At 45.2% G+C, this 24,511-nt stretch overlaps 1 protein-coding gene and 1 long non-coding RNA gene across 3 annotated transcripts in view; one reads left to right on the top strand and one right to left on the bottom strand.

The window, feature by feature from the left end:
- Nucleotides 1-24,511, bottom strand: part of LOC138300747 (uncharacterized) — a 903,291-nt gene that overhangs the window by 755,331 nt on the left and 123,449 nt on the right. For both annotated transcript variants that reach the window (XM_069240498.1, XM_069240497.1), the window contains exon 2: nt 10,199-10,977. In XM_069240498.1, the coding sequence (XP_069096599.1) occupies nt 10,199-10,977 (779 nt within the window). The remainder of the gene's footprint in view (nt 1-10,198; nt 10,978-24,511) is intronic.
- Nucleotides 1-24,511, top strand: part of LOC138300748 (uncharacterized) — a 278,450-nt gene that overhangs the window by 213,806 nt on the left and 40,133 nt on the right. The window lies entirely within an intron of this gene.

The following is a 24,511-nucleotide window of genomic DNA, read 5'->3' as shown; positions in this document are numbered from 1 at the left end:
TCAAGGTTTTGAGAAATGTGTGTTTTTGTTGGAGATAATGTGCTAAAATTTAAAAATGTGTTCTATGCAACAATGTGTATAGTCATAAATCAAATTTTAAATACAAAGCGAATTGTAAGGCAATCAAAAGCATGCATTTAAAATGTTCTAATAGCAGTACTGTCATTAAAAGTGTTTTTGGAGCACTGTAAGATGAAGTGCTGTGTTTAACTTTTTTATTTATTTAAGGAAACTAAATATCCTGCAAATGAACTCAGTTCAATGTTGTGGCGAGCCAACCAAATAGTTTCACCTGCACAGCGTGAGTTGGCCAATCCATGGCCAGGCCCCAAGGTCAAACCCTAATGAGAAGGGCAGAAGGCCTTGCAGCCAACATATACTGGCACAGCCTTCAGCCATGCGCTGCAGGAGTGTGCCATCCCACATGGATTGTCCACTAATTGGGATCTGGGCACAGGGGGCTAGGAGCAGAGCCTGGCAACATGCAAGGCCCGGTAGCCAACCTCTACCAGTTCCGACCAAAGGCCTTGCACAGCAGGAGTTCACCATGCCGCAATGGGTAAGGAGAAGGGACTTGTTGCAGACTGGTTACCCTTGGCTATGTGTGGCAGGGTTTGGCCACTCTCATGGATTTGGGCACAAGGGGTTAACCATCCCTCAAGAGGCTGAGCACAGGGTGTAGATGCATACCAGGCTTTGCAGCCACTCCTGTTGCACATGATTAGAGGTCATGAGCAGCTGGTAGGGGGTTGACTGTAGAGAGTGGCCTGCAAAGAATCCATGCTGTGCATGGATAAAGGCCATACACAGTGGGGTTTGGCTGCTCTTGGCGGGGTTGTGTGCAGGGCCTGGCTTGTGGTGAGGTCCTGCAACAAACCCCCACTGGCATGGCCAAAGCCATGCACATTGAGGGCTGACTCCTCTCGAAGAGTGATTAGGCTCAGGGGGTTTGCAGTTCCACGTGATGTAGGACCAAGGGTCATAGGCTAGGCCCTGTGGCAAAACCACACTGCAAATGGCATCTGACTATGTGCAATGAGTAGGCCACAAGACAGGCCCTGTTGCTAAACCCTGCTGCAGCTGAAAGCCTTGGAGCCAGCTTCCGCTGTGCACAGACTTCAGCTCTGCGTAAAGAGGGTTTGCCATCTGCAGGGGTTGACAACTCCTATTGGTTTGGGCATGGGGGGGGGTTGCTCGTTCTCTGGGGGGTTAGGTAAATGGCAGCCACGCCCTGCTGCACTCTGCACATTGGGATTGGCCTCTACTGGGGATTGAGTTCAAGGGTTGGCTGTCCTATGGGGTGTTGGGTGCAAAGCCTTGCTGCAGGCCCAGAAAAACATTCAAAATCTCCTGGGCACAGCCAAAGGCCGTCCTCAGCAGTGGTTTGCCATCCTGTGACAGGTTGGGACAATGTCAAATTGGTTATATTTCAATCTCAAATTGAGTATATTTTATGGTGGTATGTCAGAACTCTTTCCCAGTCTTTATTGTTAAAAGTCAGGTTCCCAATCGTCCCTGAGTTTGATCAGAGATCGGTCAATTTGTGATTGCATGGACTCTCTGAGCCATGTTACCAGCCATTTACCATAGCTGATAGTATACTGTGTCTGCACTAGGTTATGAAAGGGAGATTCAGGGCCGTATTTATACTCTGGTTGCGCCGAATTTGCGTCGTTTTTTTCGACGCAAATTCGACTCTAAACTAACGCCAACTAACGCCATATTTATACTATGGCGTTAGACGCTTCGGGCGCCAAAGTGCCCGGAGTGAGCGTCATTTTTTAGCGTGAACCCCTTCCTTGCGTTAATGAGATGCAAGGGAGGCGTTCCCGTCTAAAAAAATGACTCCCAGGCCTTTACGTGGTATTTATACTCCCGGGCAAAAATGACGCCCGGGAGTGGGCGTGGCCAAAAACGGCGCATTTGCGCCGCTTTTTAACGCCTGGGTCAGGGATGGCGTTAAGGGACAAGTGGGCTCAAAATGAGCCCACAGTGCCCTCCCCTGCCCCCAGGGACCCCCCCTGCCACCCCTGCCCACCCCAGGAGGACACCCAAGGATGGAGGGACCCATCCCAGTGAAGTACAGGTAAGTTCAGGTAAGTATAATTTTTGATATTTTTCAATTTTTTTTTGTGGCATAGGGGGGCCTTATTTGTGCCCCCCTACATGCCACTATGCCCAATGACCATGCCCAGGGGACATAAGTCCCCTGGGCATGGCCATTGGGCAAGGGGGCATGACTCCTATCTTTACAATGATAGGAGTCATGTTGATGGGGGATGGGCGTCGAAAAAAAATGGCGCAAGTCGAGTTACGACGATTTTTTCGACGTAACCTGACTTGCCCCATTTTAAGACGCCCATACGCCATTTTCCCCCTACGCCGGCGCTGTCTGGTGTACGTGGTTTTTTTCCACGCAAACCAGGCAGCGCCGGTCTGCTTGCGCCGGCTAACGCCATTCCATAAATACGGCGCCCGCATGGCGCTTCAGAATGGCGTTAGACGGCGCAAAAATTTTTGACGCTAAACTGCGTTAGCGCAGTTTAGCGTCAAAAAGTATAAATATGGGCCTCAGTGTTTAACAGCCAGGCAAAGGTGAAGTGCAGTAAACAATTTTCTATGCACCATGGGCCAGATGTAGCAAAGTAAAATTTTGCGAGTTGCAAATTGCGAGTCATACCGACCCGCAATTTGCAACTCGCAAAATTTTACGCAGAAAGGTTTCTCAGACACCTTCTGCAACTCTCTATGGGGTCGCAAAGACCCACCTCATGAATATTAATGAGGTGGGTCGCAGTTTGCGACCCCATAGGGAGTCCATGCACTCACAGGGATGGTGGCCTGCTGAAGACAGCAGACCGCCATGTCTGTGACTGCTTTTAAATAAAGCAGTTTTTTTTTTCTTTTTGCAGCCCGTTTTCCTTAAAGGAAAACGAGTTGCAAAAAGAAAAACTTCCGAAACCATTTGGTTTCGTTTTTTTCAGAGTAGGCAGTGGTCCATAGGACCACTGCCTGCTCTGAAAAAACATTTTTTTAGGCATTCACAAAGGGGAAGGGGTCCCATGGGGACCCCTTCCCTTTGCGAATGAGTTACCACCCACTTCAAGTGGGTGGTAACTGCGAGTTGGTTTGCGACCGCATTCGCGGTCACAAAGCAACTCAGCATGGCGATGCGGTCGCAAATAGGAAGGGAACACCCCTTCCTATTTGCGAGTCGCATCCCCAAATTGCGAGTCGGTACCGACTCGCAATTTGGGGATGTGCATCACGTTAGGCTGTTTGCATGGCGCAAACTGTGTTTTTCGCAGTTTGTGACATGCAAACAGCTACCTACATCTGGCCCCATATTCCATATTGTTCTTGAGAGTCAAAAGAAAGTAAAACATTGCCTTGAAATAAATCATCTATTGTTATACGGTCTGCATTTTCCCAGGCTTCAAATATGTTTCTAGGGAGGTCACAATGGTATTCCTGAATGGTCTGCAAAGGCTAGTAGGGACATAATGAGTAGTGTGACTTGTAGAGTCATTTTCGGAAATCTTCGGTAACTGTGTAGGGCAACACCCAATAACCTGGGCATATTTTAGGGGTGATTGTGGCAGGAGGAAATAGCACTTGTAGGTGACTATCTGTTTAGGAGTGGGCCTGTGGGTGCTTTCAGTAAGGGAGTGTCAGCTCACTAGCGTGTAGCCCACTTGAGGTGTGCTGCCAAATGATGGTATTCAAAGTTAGGAGCCCCAGACCTGTTTGCATAGGTGGGAGTCTTAAGTTAGCCATGGAGAATCTATGCCAACTTGTTTTCCATATCAATTCCCCTAAAAGTGTATAGAGAACAAATAAAAATCAGAGGAAGGTGGAGAGGTAGGTTTTTTAAATAATGCGGATGGGGTAGCATAATCATCTTCGCCATTCAAATTCTACAAGGTATAGAAATTGGCAACAACGTCCAGGAAGCTATCTGAGGTCTAAGTTCTACGTAGCTACAGCTCTGGTTACATTCTCACCGAGCAAATCTTGTTGTGTGTGATATATGGTGATGCCAAGATAGTGAAAGATTATGGGCTCCAAATCATTGGCTTACTACCCATACCTATACTGGAAGTCGAGAGCACAGAATGCAAGATTTGGAACAGTTTACACTCAAGCCAGGCACAACCTTTAAATGCTCTCAATGTACATGGAATTGAAGAGGTGTCCATGCAAATGTCCCTAACTTATAGTAACATGTCATCAATATACAGCAAAACTGCAGTGTAGTGCCCGGCGGCAAAATGCCCCAATCATGCCCCAACAGTCCAAGTATTATGGCTAATGGTTCCTTCACTGAGGTGAACAAAAAGGCCAATTGGATACATCCCTGGTGGAGACCACTGATTATCCTAATCACCATGGATATTAACCCACCCATATTGATTCTTGCTGTTAGTTCAGTGTATACTACATTAATTCAGTATAACATATTGTTGCCCAATTGAAACATGGCCAGAACCACCAGCATATCAGGCCACTGGAGGGTCTCAAATGCCTTCTCTAAATCCAGAACTAAGTATGCTGAGTCAAGTCACTCAGTTGTAGTGGATTTCTTTCTATAGGAGTAACAAAGGATATTGAGTGAAGTATTCCTACTTGGAAAAAAAATCAGATTGTTCCTTATGGAGCATGTGAGAGATGTGGGTGTAATCTAGCCTCATTGATCTTCCTCGTCAGAACAGGAGTTTGAATTTTAGCTCAATGTACCCTAATTATCAAGGGAATGTGATCTGAGATTTCCCTACACACACATTATGTGAGTTAAACAGCAGTTACATGGTAGCAGAGAAAATAATGTGATATAAACTGATGTGGAGATCATGTCAAGGAGAGTAGCAAGAGTGCCATCAAACTTTTGGATTACATGACCTCTAAACATCAGAGAAGGACCAGTGTGATAACCACTGTGACAAGATGTTATCATAATGAATTGTCACCGTACAGGAAAGTAGGGGATGCCTGTGCTGCCCATATCTTTAGCTATGACATAATTAGTTTAGAGAAATAGTTTGACTGTTTAACACTAGGGGAGTGCTATGACATCCAGTATTCCTTCCATCAGTACATAGCAATCCTCCTTGTTCACTTCAGTTGATAGCAGGCTTACCACGATCCCTGGTTTCACCCAGGTGATGACACCTTAGCTCTACACAGAGAAAGTCTGAAAACATTGGTCTCGCCATCTATTCTGTAGTTTGAGACCTTTTGAACCTGGTAGGAGGGATTCCTGGTGGAATACGTTCACAGTGCACCTGCATTTGGGGAAGATATGTATGCTGTGACATTAATTCATTTTAGAACGGACTACCAAGTCTATCAGATGGAAGGCTGTCAGATGATTGACTATGAAGTTAGGAAGCAGCTGCCAGTGCTCTTTTTGTGTCTTCCCAAACTTGTGTCAGTGAGGGAGTGATGTTCAGACCAAGTGCCCTCTGCCCCGACCTGAGGCCACTTCTACTGGGCCAGAGTGAGGCCACAGAAATGGTGCATTCAATCCATCGGGGAAGCCTTGCATTCCTCTGTCTAGTCCCATGTTACCTAAGGTTCAGGAAAGAAGAGAGTGAAGTGATCTATAAGGATTTTCAGCTTTGCCAGGAAGAGCAGGGCATAATTCAGACCAATTTCCCTGAGTCTCTACTTCAGTCCTATAATGACCCTCTGCTTCATTCCAATATAACGTCTTGGGGTTCTGCACCACTGAAGTGTAATATGGGAAAATCATGACCTTACTGCCTTCAATGACAAATTGTCCTGCCTTTATGGCTGCATTTAATCTGGTGTCTCTGTCTTGAAAGTTCAGGATTTTTGCCACAATGGTCTCCAGGGTTACCACAGAGGGGCGCACCTGACCAGGACTTCATGTGCTCTCTAACCCACAAAGATGGGCAAGAGAGACATTGATGCCACTGTCTTGGGTAATGTGGGTCTAATCCATGCCCTCCATGCCTTCCAGAAGTCCAACAAAGCAAATTTTGTTGCATCAGGAGCAACCATCTGCATCCTACACTATGCCCTCCAGAAACTCTATATGTTTAGGTAGATCCATAATCTGTTGTTAAAGGTCCACTGTGTGTGCTCAGAGGTCCTAAGAACATTCTCTGTAAACTTTACTCTTTCTGAGAGCTTCTTCTGGTCATCATGAAGCAAGCTGAGGTGAGTCAAAACGAAGTCCACCTTAGCCTCTAGTGCATTCCTAGGGTCAACCATGACTTGTAGGAGCATGTCCAATTTGTCCAAGGATTGAGGAGCAAGAGCAGTGGTGTTCCCCACTACTTCGGTTACAGGTATAATAAAGGGTGTAGGCAGGTCAACTTCACCGCACTCTCTAGTGGGGAGGGTTTTCTAGGGGGTCGGCTTCCTTTGATGTATGCAGTATATTTTCATAGGCAGACAGCTGGAGGGTGCATGTTTGTAAAAAGATGGCACACACAAGCTTCAACTAATTGTCCGCTTTGCCCACAAGCAGAGGATTCTGACAGGAAGAGAGGGACAGGCATGAGCAGCAAACTCTGCAGTCAGGATGCTCATTCTATAGTTAAGAGACACCACATACGCTGTCCCATGCCATGAAACCAAGTCCCCAGGGACCCCAGATAACTCCAACTAGGGGCCCAGGGGTTGTAGATCAGATCAGAGCCAGAGTATCCTGCACATTCCTGCATTTACCCTCAGTGCCTCACCAAACTTCTCCAGGATTAATGATGTGGGGCAACTAGAAGAAATCTAGGGAGGTGTGCAGGGTATCATGGCATCCAGAGGAGAAGGCTCACAGGGTATCTGTGGAGCCAGTCAAGGAGGAGACACGCTAATCACAAGAGGCATGCCCCCCCATCGAAGTTCGATGAGGGCTAGCACAGTCAACAATGACAATAGGAAGGCCAGGGTGGCCATACATAGAGCAGGGTGTGGTGCCTCCCTCTCAGCACCACTGGCACAAATAGTGGGGTGGGTGTAGCACAGGGTGTTGAAGGGCCTCCGTGGAACCAATGAATCACCAGTTTGGAGAATCTGGACAGGAGAGCTTTGTCATCTTCCTCACATCTTCTCTAAGCCACATTAAATTACGTGGTGCACCACACAATAAGATGATTTATTATTGGAAATGTTCCAAACAAATATTTTTCTACTACCCCTGGAAAATTCTCAGTGCCACCTTTGGAGACACCTTCCTTTCGTCTGAAGTGAAGGAACTAAAATCCTAAATAATGGGCTGTGGTTAGGTCCTTGGCCCCAACTGCTCATATTAGTACACTTCAACTCCTCTCTGGTCTTCTCCAGAAGCCATCTTGAGTGTTTTTTTTTGTTAGATAACCAAAAAAACTGGAAAAACCATAGGAAAAACAGAGAAGAGAGTGCTGAGGATCTGTATACACTCAAGTGGGACCACCTAATAACAATAACAGGGTGGGAACCACTTCAAAATACAGTAGTACAATCACATCATCCAATTAAATGTAATTTCACTTTGAGTCAGAGATAACGTGCTGCCATTTTCAGGTACCACAGTACAGTACCACAATAGCTTTGAAAAAATACACACATTTCGATATGAAACTTAAATAGATCTTGGTTATTTGTGCCTCTCACGAAACCCCTACTCCCAAACTTAAAAAAGTTAATCCTTCAGAGAAACCACAACATTTTATCTAGAACTTCTTGGTCCCAAGGTACTCATGGGGGAATGACATGGCAGTAGATCATAGGCTTTATGGGCCCCTCAGTCGTACCTCAGGACCAAGACGACTCTTGAAAAAAAATAGATGAAAGCAGCCATCTAATTGGCCATTTGTGGAAACCTACAGAAAGATTACACCTATAGCCAGTAGAAAAGGTTTCAAATTCATTTTCTCAGCACCATTAGCACTTTGGAAAATTCGGTGTGAAAAAAATCACAATCAATCTTGGCCTAACAGAAACAGAACACCAGGAGACACCAAAGGCTCCAAACACTGGGCATAGCAAAGGAGCAGCATCACAAGATGACAAAGTAATTGTCATTGCAACAACATCTGCAGCAAGACAACATGGCCTCAGAGAAACCAGAACGCCAGTTGACACCAAAGCCTCTATCCACTGGGCGTAGCACTGGAACAGCATCACATGATGACAAAGTTATTGTTGTTGCATCAACATCTTCAGCAGAACAATAGAGCCCGAAAAATGATTAGTGGTGTGGCAGTTTTTACAACTTTCAGCTAGGCAAAAAAGATAAGTGGTGAGCAGGTTACATGCAACCAGGTGGTCCATAAGCGCAAAGCTGGCCACTATTCCATGGGCATGAGTGGGATGTGGAAGCACCGGAGGGCTGTGCTTACCGACAGCATAGTTTGTGCCAAGGTGCAGAGGAGACATGTGGCAGCAGAGACTCCACCAGAGAAAGTGCTACATCAACAGCAAGAGGGAGATGACAAGAAGGAACATTTTGCTACATATTGTAGGAACTGGCTAAAAATTGTGGTGTCTGGAAAAAAGAAATACTTTTTTTTTTGAAAGACCATAGAGGATTAACTTAATAAAATATATAAAGAGTTTTGGAAAAAAAAGAAATGCAAAAATATGTTTTATAAAAAATGTTTTAAAGTGAAAAAACACACAATTAATTATAACGACCAGTTCAAACCTGTAAAAACGTTTTTAAAAAACCTCCAAACAAAAGTAAAAGTTTCAAAAGATATGTAAAAAGCAACACAAAAAAGCAAATTATACAGAGGTAAAACCCTGTCCCCAATCTCTTCGGCACACAACCAGAGGGTGAGCTGGGAATGGAGCAGGTTGGATGCTTCCAGAGAGTCAGGCAGAGTTGGACCAAACATCTGATCATAGACTGTTTTGTGCCCAACACTCTACTGCACATAGCCGTGTGCCATCTGCACTGGGTTTCCCTACCAGAAGAAGGGGTTATGCATGTTACATTTAGATTAAGATACCAAATGCAGAAATTAACTGACAAAGCTAAAGTTTGAAGTGATATTATAGATTGGTATGGAAATAAGACTGCAAATTACATTAAAAACACTAGAAATTCACTAAAAATGGGTTAAAGTCTCACTATAGTTGACTAAAGTCACACAAGAATTAACATTTAAAAAACGAAGAAAATAGCTCTATAGACAGTAATAGGATCAGCAACTTATGCATTGAATATCCTTCAGTGCTTGTCCTGCATTTACACTAACAGGATGAACGTGTTAAACACCAATTCTGACACACAATTTTAAGTCAACAGCTTCACATCTGTGCATTAGCCACTGATAAGGCATGGACAGCCAGACCTTATGCAGAACCCTCAGTGGTTTGTGAACGATAAACTACACGCATTCCTGAAATTAGCAGACTAGAAAACAATCTTAGAACCATGCTTAAATCACACTGCAAGTTAAACTGACTCTACATAGATCACCCATATCTTATATGTATTTCAACAATGTATAATGTCTCAAAATATTTAGGGAACTTCCCGAAGTTAATATCACCACGCCATAAATCTCCAGTTTACATAGAAATGGTCTATAGCACTGTATGATAACTCTTTAACATGGACCCATGCTCAGAGATCAACAAGCTGCTAATCTACTGTAAACAGAAGCTTAAGGTTAGCTCATATATGCACTAGGCCTAGAATTGAAGACATGACGTATTTGAAATGTCCCTCTGCAACTCACACTAGTTACACCGAGTCTCTACCTTGTTAATATGGAGTACTAGTTGAGCTTGAAACTTTACTAGTAGGTGAAGTGTGTACCTTAAAACTACGAGCTTGAAATATGTTTACAAACCTCATAAATTTACTGAAAAAAACACTGTTAAAGTGTTGGTATGGTTACAAACCTAAATCACACTGTCATTCGCCAGTGACAGGCAAATTGACCATAACTCATGGCCCTAGGATGCTCTATTTAAGACCAATCATGAGTGGCACAGGTGTCCAAAGGGAGCAAGGGAAAGAACTCTGAACTCGGAATTAAAGGTAACGTGAGTTATCTCTCTGCAACTACCATATCCTTACAAGATTAGGGCCCGATGATAGGGGGTGACATGCACATTTATTTTAGCCACTTCATTCTTTACAACACATCAGCCAACTAGAGAAGGTATTTGCTGAAAACTTCAAACTGAAAATCATAATGGATTTATATTGTGAAATCAGAATTGTAATTTGCTGTCTTACCTCGCTTAACCTGCAACATTCATCCATATATTCATCCAAGCTGTCACTTGTTGGATACCGCTTCAGTTGTGCATGTGAATTCAATCCTTGCAGTTCAGCAAAAGTGTCAGTGTAGGCATCAGTGACTGGAACGGGATCACCAGCAGGAGATGTAAGTGGATTTCCAGTTTGAAGAAAGCCCATCTCTTTTCCTTCCACCATATCGAGGCTTTGGGGCTCGTTTTCAGAGGATGCACCGTTGCCATCTAAAAGAGCTGCAGAGCTGTGTAAGGGCTGCGTTATGTCGATGTGGCACTCGTCAGCCTTGTCCTGTGTATCGTGCACACAGTCGTTGGGTTCCTTTGCTGCCCTGCGTGCTCTCTTTACTACGTGGTCTATAGCGGGGGAGGAGGATGCGCTGAGAACTCCCGAGTCACAAGAGGAGTCTCTGGTATGAACCACGAAGCTTTGCTCAGAACCTGTTGGTGTAGACGGCGAATTGGCACCACTCGGCAACTCAACCCCCGAATCTTCCGATTCGAATTTGCAAAATCCTAGAAGTTTGCAACTGGACTGCACATGGGTAAGTTCAGACAATGCGGGCACATGGTCTGAATTTGATTTGCCTGCATTTGTGTTCAAACCATTGTCAGGGCAAGACGTCAGGGTGGTGTTGGTCTGGGAATAACTTTGTTGCGAGGCGGACTTTTCGGGCACTCCTTTCTCAACGGGGTATTCATTGCTTAGCGCCTTCACGTGTGTCAGCACCACCTCACTCTCAGACAACGTTTTTTTCTTCGCTGCAAAGGCAAAAATTCATACATTAGGGAAATATCTGTGGGCTAATTTACTGACTATTTTAGAAGAACATCCACACTTTCAAAGGTGCCCCAAAACATATTTTCCAAAGTTACAGGAAATATCGCATAATTTCCATATTTGCCATTCAAGTATCAGAAAAATGTAGCCTACATACAGTTTCGTTTTCTCAAAGCTCGCGCTGACTTCCTATTAGTCGATATTCAAAATTAAGCACCTCCACAGGCCATCACATTTTACAACAATACTAAATACTGCACCGTCATCCTTTCATTTATTCTGTGTGATTCTTAGGCAAACAGCCTTCGTTAATTCTCCATTAATGTTCTTTTCGTTGACAATTACAATTTTATTAGACTTTTTTTTTAAATAAATCACATGGGCCACTTTAAAAAAAGCATACTTTTATCTTATGTCAACAAACAAAGCTTCTCAAATCACGCCATTGTGATTTATGTACAAATAACAGATAACTGAAGCTTTCGCAATATTAAAATAAATGATGCACAAAAGGGAACACCAGTTGTGGGGCACTTGCTGCGGCGTAATTTTATTGATTGAGCGATTAGGCATTGGATTCACACAGTCTCATTGAGGGCAGAGCATTTAAATTAATGGAAAATCTCTTTAGGTAAATTATCATATTTTGTTTGAAAAGCGATCAGCTCCTCAGCGAAAACTAGTGATGTGTTTCTACCTCATTGAAGTGACTAATCCTCAAGCTTGTGATCTTTATAATACTGAGAAATAGTGGTATTGTTATCACAGGATTTGAAAACTAGCATTTAGACGTAATGGGGTTTATACAGTTTCGGACACATTAAACGACCCAAAGAAGCCTTTGGAAAACCTTTCTACTATCCTTGCTACTGAGGTTGGAAAAAGCTCTTCTCTCAGTAAATCATCTAATTCGAGACCTCCAAAAAATTACACTTGGTTTAATGAAAAACTGAGAATTACTAAACGCCATACTTGTAAGCCAGAAAGAAAGTGGAATAGCACCTGCTCCCCTGACATCTGCTTCTGTAGTAATTATATTGTATAGACCAAGCATTGTTGGTTTAAAAACACACTTCGTAAAGGCCCAAATCTATTGACACTAACTCCCAGAGGCAACCATTTTCGGTCGATAGGAAACTCATGATTCCCACAAGCACTATTACCAACATCTTCCCTTCACAAGACTTCTGTGAGGAATTACTTGAGTTTTTGAAGCACAACGTATCATCTATAGATGGTGTCAATTAATACATTGGAATTAACAGCTCAGTATATGACTGACAGGAGTACAAGTTTAAAGACAACCATGTCTCAGTGGCCCGCATTGTAGTTACGACCCTAGGTTGGTTTAGGTCCTTCCTAATTGGGAGAGTTGTGGTGGTCTTCTTAACTCTCTTTTACTTCATTTCCCCTGCATATTGCATATTGCATGTGGAGGTTCAGTGTTCCCTACTCTCTTAAATACGTAGTAGAACTTTTGAGATTTTTGACCAGATTTGTTGCTTTCCACTCACTTTTTTGTGATGACAAGATTCAACTAATTATAGTATTTGATCAACATCATGCCAACATTATGAATAGCCTAACGTGCTGCCTACAAGCGGTTCAGCTCTGGATGGTTAATACTTTTCTGAAGTTGAAAGCTGAAAAAGTTGATCCCTGATTGCAGCGTCTGAGAAAACTCTGTTTGCCTGACTTTGTGGGAGAGTTTCCCAACTCTGTTCGCAAAAAGAACCTTATTTACTTGATGTCCCTTGCTGCTGCATAATTGATGCCAAGAAGGTTGCAGGCGTTTAGGGGATCCACCAGATTATAGATATCAAGTCAATATCAAAAATCATTATTTGAACAACTACAGGCTTGCCCCCAAACCACTCCTGCTCTATAATACTCCTGGAAACAAAACACATTCAGAAACTATAGAAATACATGGAACACCACAAACTACACCTCAACTGCCAGGCAGGAATCGACCAAGGAGACGAACAAAAGCCTCTGTGACTCACACTGGACAAGACATTCATATTGTCTTTGAAGAAGGCCATTAAGCAGCTTTGAATTTCCTACACTTATATGCAGCCTCTGACCCAGTAAACCTGACATTATTCTAAAAAGACTATAGGACTAGACTCACAGGAACATCGTGGAAGTGGATCAAGCTGTACCTGGATAATTGGAGTCAAATTATTTGAATGGGATTCGGTCAGTTGCCCAACAATGTTCAACAGGATGAGATATACGCAAGGCTCTCTTCACAGTACTTGTTTCAAAGCTATGGCATGCTCACTAACTAGCTGTGGAATGCAGCTGAACTAGCTACATTTTAGAAAGTAGTGACGTTGGAGGCAGAGTAGATCACTTAAGCAGGTAACTGAGAGCCAAACATTGCCAACATCAATGACAAGGAAGGCTAGAAAGCTACTTTTGTGGTGTATCTCCAAACTTAAATCTGTACACACACACTGCAACGCTTTTACTATGGCCACACTACTAACCATCTCCTACAAAGAGCATTGGCACGTTCCACATCGAACTGTGTAATGGCTGTTTACATTTGGCCAGCAATTGTCTGAACTATAAATGTTCTAAATGTATTGAATTGCAACCTTAATAATAACCAACATTCTTCATTTTAGATAACCATTGGGCTCTTAGGGAGTCAATGGGCTGGAATAATGGAAAAATAGAATCATTAGAATTAATAAATAGGTAATTTTAGCTCCTGGTCTCAATGAGCTGTTGGCATTGCTGTTGTAATGGGGGATTAGTGTTAAAACTTTGATCGTACCTTAATGTAACTTGTCAAGACTTTGTTGTGGTACTGCAGGCCACAAGGTAATGAGTTGTGATTATTAACCAAAGGTAAGTCTCCATATACCCAACATAGTCACCATATATTCACATTCAGTCAGAAATATCATTGTACTCTTCTGTAATGATTGTATATTATTTTAGAAATCCTTCATAAATGTAATTTTGTCACGTTTATTAAAATGTTTATTTTCTTTAATTAAAACATCACAGATGGAAGGCATCCAGATTAGTTATCAGTCCTTCTGGCTGATTTCTGTGCTGTCAAAGTGGCATCTTTATTGCCTACCTGGCGCCAAGTTTGCTGTGTTCAAACTGCACCTTAATGACGAGGTCTCACAAGTTCAAGACACTTCTGGGATCACTTGTGTCCCCTATCGGAGAAAAAGTGATTTGCTCATTTTGGATAGACTTTCCCACTTAAGGTCAGGCCGAGGTTGACTTGCATAAAGTTGGTCGAAGCCTGGAATGGTAAAGACCTGCTAACGTGTGAACTTGATTTGCCTTGAATATTTTTCAGAGGTTCTAGCATTTCTATACATCACATTTGTGCTGCCCATGCTTTCAGATATTCTCTTTTTCTTATAATTCTTCATATTAGGCATTACAGTTTTAGGATTGTTGTAAAATGCTGTTAATTTTAAACTGCTGTACAAATATGAATTGTAAATAAACTGAAAAAAACAAGAAAGCAATACTGCGTTAGTCTGCAGACCACACAGTTATACCGGCGAAAGGATATTGGTTTTCTTCAGCTATCCTTAACATTAAGTTATGTGTAGATCTTAGCTGGATTGTTCAAGGGGAACGTTTAGCACAGATACTTAAAAAAAAAAGTAATTCTTTAAAGTTGACAGGCTCCAATTAAATTAACATATTTGTATCATGAATAATGAATAGTAGCTTTGTCTTAGGGAATACCAAAAATGGTAAGTTGTTGGTGAGTTTGGCTTATTTGCATGCGAATGCACACTGTACACTGGACGCAGGAAAGTTTTGACTTGATCCCTTAAACCTCCGTGTCGTACACTTTCGTGGTTTGTTGGCACTCTAGGCAGTGTTCATTTACCTTGACCAATATAGTGCCTTAACTTTGCCTAGGGAAATAAATCATCTTACTAATTATTTACCCATTCTATGTAGGATGGGGAACGTCATAATTGCTGAACATACATAATCAAGTCTGATAAATTGCATCAATAAAAAACTGTGTACACTACCTGTTCTGGGTGAAAACACTCTTTTCTTTATTTAACCTGTATCCGCTAAAGACTTTGTTTAGACCTAAGGCATAGCTTAATTTGTAAAAAAAAAAAACGCCACTGCAGCTTGCATCTGTTGCCACTGCCAATGACAGTATCATTACAACTCATAACTATCGCACTCCTACATCTGTGAAAGTTCAGACTAATCCAGGAACTTACATCTATAGGAATGACATGAGTGGCAGGTTTTGTTATTGTTAATGTGCATTGAATCAAGAAACTGTATTAGTGTTGATTTTATTCTTTATATGTGCAGTCACACAAGATGTTCCTTATGCTAATTGTGCCCCTATACCTGCACTGCTGTATGCTGATGACGCTGTGCTTTTAGCACACACGCCTAATGCTTTGAAGCATTTGGTACATGCTTTTTCTGAATTTATGTGTGATTTTTGGTGTATCCACTGTTTTCACTAAACCTCAAACCATGGCCTATGGCCCTAAGCTCTCTTTGCTGCGCACCATGCGTGTCAATGAAAATTGTATAGAACATGCTCCCAGTTACCCCTAGTTAGGTGTGGTCTTTGATGCCAGTGGCTTGTGGACAGAGAACATCAGATGTAGGAATGCCAAATTTAAGCAAACTATATGTTATTTATGTAATGTCTGTAAATCAGTAGGTGGAAAGCTGATATCTTTACTGTTGGAAGTATAATCTAAGCATTGAGTACCTGCAGAAACAGGGGTTATGGAGATTGTCGAGCACTGCAGGTTTAAGGAGATCCCTTCAGTAGGTGTGTCCTCTCTTTTTCTCTTTCAACCCCCTTTACTTTTGTCATGAAGAAATGCATCAGTCCTACCTTGAGGACTTCTTCAAGATGGGTCCTCTCTTGGTGTGGCTTTCTATAGGGAGTAATCCCACGGCTTCTTATATAAAATACAACTTAAATGTGTTGGATGTGACTGGGGTTTGAATATCTCCTGGCTTGAATATGTCAAACACAATTTTATTGCCTTGAGTGAACCTGCCTTCTTTGATAATCCTTTATCCAATATAAGGCCCGTAAGCGTTCTGTGAAGTGCTTTTTTACGGAAAGTCACTGTGCTACAAGTGAAAGCCTGGAATTAAGAAAACAGTTAGCTAGTAATTACATTTCCCTTAAAATGTATCCTGGTCAAGAACCCTCTCTATTATATATGACCAACAACTGGTATTATGCCTTATTGGTAAAATTTAGAGCTGGCACAATCTGTTTTAGACTTTGTTTTCCAAAGGGATATTGTGGGAACTTTGAAGAGAAGAAGTGTGCTTGTGCTAACGTATTTCCTCAATCTTTATTGCACTTTGTGGTATTTTGTAAGATATATAAATCTTTTAGAGCTCAATTCGTATTACCTTTTCTAAAATTCAGAATTTTAAACAATGTAGAGTTATTCTTCGATTTTTACAATTGTTACCCAATATTGATGTATATTTTAGAATGGGTAGATTTCCTAAAGCAGCTGGATCATATTGTAAAATACTTGATTTTTAGATCATGTTATTTCTCTATTTATTAGCATTGCTCACCATTGCAGTAATACTTTATTTTTTTGCAACACATTTTATTAAGTTTTGCATAGACAAATAGATGAACAAGGCAAGAGTCACCCTCTGTTTTCACAAGATTACATCATTTAGTGGACTGTTAGGTCAATTAGTATCAAATAATGCATCTTCCTTGCAAAATTGGTGTAATCAATCCATACCTATACGAGTGATAAGTCCAATACCGTGCAGGATAATTGATTTGCCAATCAGCGTGGTTCTGAGCAAGTCAAGTAGAGCTTGACTCCCGAGAAGCCTAGAGCCCCTTCTCTCCCCCTCCTTCAACGGCCTCCAAAGGTGGCTTCTGTTGAGTTTTGTAACTTATTTCCTAACATAGCCATCAAGAACAGCTTAAAGACAGTGCATTCAGTGGGTAAGGAAACTTATTAGGTTATACATTAAACTGCTAGTTCATATGCCATTCAGGATGCAGACCCATTGAGAGGGAAAGTCACTAAGAGCTGTACAATTACGCTGTGCACACGTATGTGGCCCTAGGCCGTAGCCATTCTCTTGCATAGGATGTGGTGACACTGCAGAAGCAGAGATGCTTCAAAGGAGTAATGGATAGCGATCAGTTGCTGTTTAGGTGATGAGGAGGGAGAGTGGTTGCAAATGATAGTGGCTCTAGGGGCTGTCGTTGTTCAAGAAATAAAGGAGGGAGAGGGGGAAATTACCTCTGGAAATGGAAGGGGGACCCCATAGGCTGAGGGCAGAATAAACATTGCTAATTGGCTGACTGAGGCTCCTGGTTGTCAGGAGAGCTGTGAGAGGAATAATACGGGGTTATCTTGATCGGGAGAGGGAGAGGGTTTTTTCCCCGTTGAGGAGGTGGTAGGTGGGAGAGGGGAGGGAAACAGTCATCTTGAAATGCGTGGTTCCCTCCAGAGGTTAATGCCGGAGTAGATATTTCCATATGGAGCTATAGGGTGGGTGCCCTGTATATAGGCGGCCGGGAGATGGCGGAGCACCACAGACATTAATGTACAGGTAGGCTCCCTACTGGGGTGAGGGGGTTCTGTCATGTCAGGGAACAAAACAATAGTGCAGCTTAATGGGAGGGGGTTCCCCAAGGCGACCTATCTGCTGTCAGTGCCCTGAATTACAGGAACATGATGTCCCATGCTGCTGCAATTGGGTGGCGTCTGATGTGGCGCTCTTCTTTCCATTGGAGCGCAGAGCTCTTTGCATCTCCCCATCGGTAGACCGCCATAATCCACACGGACAATGATAGAGGGCGTGGTGCCTTGCAGTGCATTGCTAAAGACGGGTTGCCATTTGGAGGGTCTGATTAGCAGAATGGCCACACACTTTATGATGTTTCCATCTCAGGAACATCCCCAGGGAGGTGGCTGCTCATGTTTTCACTGTGTTGAGTTCTGTAACTGTGGCCAGGGTCATATGGACCTCAACCCAACGTGCTAAGACTGGGCAAGACCAGAGCATGCATGGAGATCTGCCATGGGACTCGAACATCTCAGGCAGGTGAGATGTGCTGTGGGGAATATCTTGTTAAGGAAGGGAGGGGTCAGGAGGGCCAGGTGAAGAAGCATATATTGAATACTCTTAAAACGTGCATTGTGGAAAACCACTGTAGGGGATTCCAGAGCCCTGGCCCATTCTGAGTCGTGGAAGGGTCTCCCATTGTCTTCCTCCCTGCTCTGCCTAAGGCGCATCATGGGTGTGTCAATGTGTGTTCTAATGGCTTTGTAGAGCAAGGCGAGGAAGTGCCTTCCTTGTCCCATGAGATAACGGGTGTGGATAACTTTATGCCTGGGTGGTTCTGCTATAAGAGGCCCCCAGAAAGAATGCATGGAGGCAAAAAGGTGGCCGTATGTAAGGAATTGGCCGGGGGGTGGCATAGACGTTTTGGACCTGGTCGAATGTCAAGAGCTGCCCATCCAGCTAGAGGCCCCCAATGTGTCAATCTTGCGTGATTGCCATTCAACTATCTGTTCTGCAGCAATGGGGCCCTGCATGTTGGGGAGTCCTGGTAGCTGGATGTTGGAGGCATAGAAAGCAATCTTGTTTGTTAGAGAGCTTGAGGGAGACTTGAGTGAGGCCACCCATTCCCACCGGTAGCTGGATTTTGAAGAGGGTGATCTGTCGCCAGCCGTCGTTCCATTGCAAGTCCCCCAACAAGCGGTCAATATCGTGAAAGAAGTAACGCGGAAGTGCAGACAGGGACATCGACAAAGAAGTATAGCAGCCGGGGAAGGATTATCATTATTGATAATGCAATCCCACCAGTAAAGGCCAGTGAAAGGCGTTGCCAGATCTGAACACTGGAGCGCAGTGCGGTGTATGCTCTTTTCAGGTTACCTTCAAACAGATACAGATAGGATAGCTGGAAATATGGGGGTGGCGCCTTTAAATTACAAATCTTCAAATTAGCCAAGTGTGAGTGGCACAACCTCCCAATGATGGCAGCAATAATCGATGGAAACACAGGTGCAGAAGTACCCAACTTCCTAACCAGAGAACCCCCCCCCCCCCATTTGAAGGAATTCCCTTATTCGTGAGTGCCCTCGTTCTTGACTATTCGTTCATGCTTTCTGATCCACGTCATGATTATCTACTTGCTCAGAGCTCGATGTCATCTTGGTGCAATAGATCTTATGCTCTAATGTGGCAAACAGTGCTACGTAAGTATCTTAGATAAATAATACATACATGTTATTTGCCTGTACTTCTTCTTTGACAAACGGCACTCCCTGGCAAACAAAGTTACTGGAAATCTGTGTGTGACTCAAAAGGCTCTGATGCATGGCCTTTCAGTTAATAATAGTACTCAGAAAAGTTACATCTGAACCTACACGCTACACCATGACTCGAGTAGGTAGGCGCTGTTGCCGGTCATCGGTATGTTGTAGACATGCAATGTTTGGCAAAAGGGTTCTCCTTTACATGGCAAGAATGTTCGCATAATGCTAAATCTATTAATTTCATACTCGAAAAATGTTTACATCATTAAACTTTGATCGACTTACTTTTAAATTAAAGATAAGCCTGTTATTGAATTACAACAAAAGGCCATGGGCGCAAATTAATCAGAAAAACAGCCACTGGGGCTTTTCCGAGAAATTTGTAACCGGGCTCAACAATTGTCACCTAAGCACTGAGAATAATAGACTACATATGGAGCTGTAAAGGCCTTGAAAATTACCTTATGAATCATTTATATATCCGGACCGGCCAAAAGGAGCATCAAAACCCAAGATACCAAAACATCAGAAAAAGCGTTTTACACATTAGGTGTTTCTTTCTTTTAAATATTTGAAAATAGTCTGCATTGTTCCACGGACACTGCAACTTTGTTAACATCAACCCCATTTCCTGAGTATAAATATGAATAAAAGTGTTATATACTTTAGAAAATGTGGCTACATCGTTCAAATCATACTTAGTGGTAAATGACTGTCCTTTTTACAATAACTTGGAAGCTTGACAGGTGGCCTTGTTTGGTTCTATGAGCATCTGCAGACCACAAGCCTGAAGAAACAAAAAATGTTTTCAAATAACCACATTTTTGCAGAATCAAAATGTTATATCTACTAATGAAGTTTCCAAAGTAAATACTTAACTTGTCAGATGCATATTCAATGACAAGATCCTAACCACAGCCTCTTACCGCTAATCGGGTCTTCAGCTGCAGCATGTACCCTTTTAGAGTGGTGGGGCAAGTAAAGTGTCCCACCACTTCACAAAAGAAATGTCAAAAAACACTCTGTACCTCAAACGCTAAAGAAAACCACCCCCCACCACAAGCCCAAATATCATTAACTAAAACACAAACACAACACTTACATGCACTACACATTTACATACATTACACACATGTATTACACACACATGCATCACACATTTGGAAAAAAAGGTACTTACCCACGGGCTGCGCACCCTGCTCCTGTGCTTCTGGTTTCCAAAAGAGGAAGAGCTCCCCTAATCAATCCAGACGCTGCTCTCATGTTGTTAACCAGCATGAAAGAAGCACCTTGATTGGATGGAGTGTCCTGGGTGGACACTCCTTCAGGCCCTGGATGCCTGTGCCTTGTCTCCACACAGCTGGGTGGAGAGCTTCAAAATGCGCATGTCACGGTGGGCGTGGCCTGGCCGCCGGGCAAGATGGCTGACACCAAGTGAGGCTCCGCCGGGCCTCGGGCTAAAACTTCGTTTATCGTTTATCCTGTGGACGGCTGTGGCGAGGGCGGGCCTGGCGGTGCCTCCCCGGGAGCCCCGGAGTCAATCGGAGCATCGCGGGGGCGGCCGAGTTCGGTGGTGCGGTCGGGCTCCGTGCCGACGGGCCTGGTGCTGTCCTCCGCTCCTCGCGCGCTTCTGTGGCGAGGGGAGGAGAAGGACTGCGGCCGCTCGGGCAATTGTGCACAGCCGGGAGTGAGAGTGTACGCAAGGGTCTGGCGGGCAGCTGGTCAAGCCGCGACCCTCGCGGCTTCGGTGCCCTGGCTGCCGGGTACCCCTTGGGGCTTCCGCGGCCCCGCACCGGTGGAGGCTTTCCCTTTTGGGTCCTGCGGCCCTTTGGATACACCGGCCGCCTGCTGAGGATGATGGTGCCTGGCCTGGGATAGGCCGGGGGAGCGCCTGGAGCGGGCCTACGTGAATGCTGGTGGGTCCTAGGAGACGGGACAGACCCGAGGATTGCGACGCCTGGGAGCTTCTGGCGCAGGAGAGCGGGCGGCTGGGGAAGGCTGTGGCCTAGCTTGGGGACGCTCCCCTCGGATCCCGGGAGGGGCTGCCTGACCACACGGGAGCCTCTGTTTTATTACATTTGGAGGGCCTGTTTGGAGTTACCTTAGGCTGACTACTGGACAAGCTTAGGGCGGCCTGGCGGAAGCGAGCCGCTCCCGCATGCGGAGACTCATTGAGGGCCTGAGGCTGCACTGGACCCTTACATTGCAGAATCTGGGCTTGATGGGTGAACTGAATACCTACTGTGGTGCGGAGTCTCTCGGCTGGAATTAAGGGCCGGTGAGTCGCTTGTGGGTGCCAACGTGATTTGATCTGTGGTGAGACTCGCTGCGGGCCTAGTGAGTTGGACTTCGACTGGGGCTCGGTGAGGCGAGTGGGGCAGCCGGGAAAACATTTTTTGCGGTAAACGCCCACTGTCCTGGTCAATTCTTGACGCTTTGGTGCGATCGGGAGGCCATGTGCGCTGTGCTGAACTATGGGCAAGTCTGATCAAAAAGAGGAGTGCTGCCTCTGCTTCCCAGCCCAGTGAAGTTGATGTTGGAGAAGAGAGCCCGGAGGTCTCTGTGCGGTCCATGTTTCTAGAACTCAAGACCAGTCTGGCTGGCATTGATGCCAAGCTGGACCATGTGACGGAGCGGCTTGACCGCATAAGAGCCCGGGTTGATGATCACGATTCCCTGTTTTGAGGCATTGGAGTCACGCACGTCAAAGATGGAGGATGCGCACCGGGGAAATAGAGACCAAATCGCACAAATGGAGCGTATCCTGGAGGTGATACGGAATAAGAACGAGGATTTGGAGGCGCGATCTTGGCGTAATAATATCCGTATTGTAGGACTTCCGGAGGCAACTGATATGGGTCGTATGGAAGACTTCGTGGAGAGCATGTTGTTGGAATTGTTTGCTGGTGAATTCTCCCGGATACTGGTGGTGGAGAGGACGCACCAATCCTTGGGGCCCCGACCTCCACCAGGAACGCCTCCACGGCCAATTATCGTGCGCCTATTGAACTATAGAGACCGAGATGCTGTCCTTCGCCTGGCGAGGGAGAGAAGGCCGCTAGTTTACAAGAACTCCGAACTTAACTTTTTTCCGGACTACACCCCTGGTGTGCAAGCTCAGAGGCACGTATTTCTACCGACCAAACGGCTGCTGAGCCAGGCTGGAGTCAGGTTTGCTCTACTATATCCAGCCAGATTGCGGATGCGGCACGAGGGAAAGGTGCTGTACTTCACGGACCCAAAGCAGGCGATTAAATTTGCTAGGCGTTTGCCCAGAGAGCGCGGGGCTGCGGGGTTGGGAGGGCCGGGGGCCGAGGATGCCGACTTAAGTGACAATGACTAACCGGCTGATTGATACAAGAGTATTGATTGGGGCTGCCGGGGGGTTCGCGGGGCCGCTTCTTGTGCGGTTATGTCCGTAGTGTGGTCTGCTACTTGGCCCATGGGCCCCTCTCCCCCTAGTGTATTCTGGGTGGAGAGCTGATGGCCGACTACTGCCCCCGGGATGAGTCCTATTACTTTCTGCTTTAGATGTTGGGGGTGGGTCTTGGGGTTGAATGGGCGGGTTACTGTAAGGGTCCGATTGGGGGCCTGTGTGGGTGGGGGAGGGCTCAGATTGCTGTTGATGGTAACATGTTTGGTTTTACAGTTGTCATGGTTGGCCTTTATTTCTGTTTCTGGCAGGTGGAGGTGTGCTTGCTTGTGATGCTATGGGAGTCTGTGGTATGGGGATGAGGGGTGATGATGTGACGTTGGTTAGTTGTCTGACGTGGAATGTACGTGGGCTTAATGATTGGAGGAAGACTCGATTGGTGGCTGCATATGTTAAGCAACATAACATTGACATTTGTATGTTGCAGGAGACGCACCTGGTAGCGACCACGTCGGGTAGACTGAAAGCTGGGTGGGTTGGCAGGGGGGCTGCTCTACGTACTCTGTGTACGCTCGAGGAGTCTCAATTCTAATCCGAAAAGGGTTACAGTGGCGCACGCGAGAAGTTATTGCAGATCCACGTGGCAGATACGTCTTTCTGAGCGGTACGTTGCTCGACAGAGCCTGCCGGCTTGTGGCAGTGTATGGACCGAATGTTGATGACCCAGAGTTCTTCCTGGAGCTGTGGCGACTAGTGGAGTCCCTGGGGGCTGGTGCAGTGATCTGGGGTGGTGATTTCAATGTGGTTTTGGATGCTCGGATGGATCGCGAGAGTGTGGCCAGAGTGCAGCATGTCTCAGCGGCAAAGTCCTTGGCGGCAGTAATGCGGAGTGGCGAGCTGGTGGACTTGTGGAGACGGAAGCACGCAGATGTGAGAGAAGGAACGTGTTTGAATTATGTTCATAGCAGCTGGTCTCGTATAGACCGTTGGCTGAGCACTAGAGACGTGGAGGTCTGGACGAGAGCGGTAGATCACCTCCCCCGCACATTGTCGGACCACTCGCCGGTGAGGTTGGAGCTACTGATACCCAGTGAGCTGCGTCAGATGACTTTGTGGCTGTTGCCTAGTGGCGCGCTACGAGATGAGGTTTTTCGGGGGGAGGTCAGGGAGGCGATACAGTTATTTTTTTCGGAAAACTGCGGATCTGTGAACTCAGTGGGCACCGTATGGGAGACATTCAAGGTTGTTATTCGTGGAGTCTGTCTTTCAAAACAACACGGTATTGTGAAGGCCATGCGACGGGAGATTGCAGATATTGAGGGTAGGCTTGTAGAATTGGAGAGGCAATTGGCTGCCAGCTGGTTGAGTGAGGTGCTCGCTGAGATTCGACGTGAGGTGTCCCTGTATGAGGAAGCCTCTATGAGAGAACTATGCTTTGCTGGGAAACATGCCCAAGCTCGCAGGTATGGAGAAGGTGAGAGAGCGGGGAGAACACTCGCGGGCATGCTCCGTAGGCCCTGGGCCAGCAATTACGTCACAGAGGTTGTTGATGACGGTGGCGGAAGTGTGACTGGCTTGAATGGTATCATGCAGGTGTTTACTGAATATTTTGCGCGGCTTTATGCTGCCCCGGCGGGCCTAAGTGGGGAGGCTGTATGGACCTACTTTGAGGACATTGCTCTTGTCTGGTTTGAGGAGGCGCACAGGGCATATTTAGATGAACCGTTCACTGTGGAGGAGGTATTGGCGGCGATCCGTGGGTTGCCTGGGGATAAATCTCCGGGGGTGGATGGCCTTACCCCGGCGTTTTATAAAGAATATGTGGATATTCTC

This window comes from Pleurodeles waltl, chromosome 6 (genome assembly GCF_031143425.1).
Source record: "Pleurodeles waltl isolate 20211129_DDA chromosome 6, aPleWal1.hap1.20221129, whole genome shotgun sequence".
In the NCBI taxonomy this organism is placed as follows: domain Eukaryota; kingdom Metazoa; phylum Chordata; class Amphibia; order Caudata; family Salamandridae; genus Pleurodeles; species Pleurodeles waltl.
Note: the sequence above shows the minus strand (reverse complement) of the source record. Positions and strands in the feature narration are given on the sequence as shown.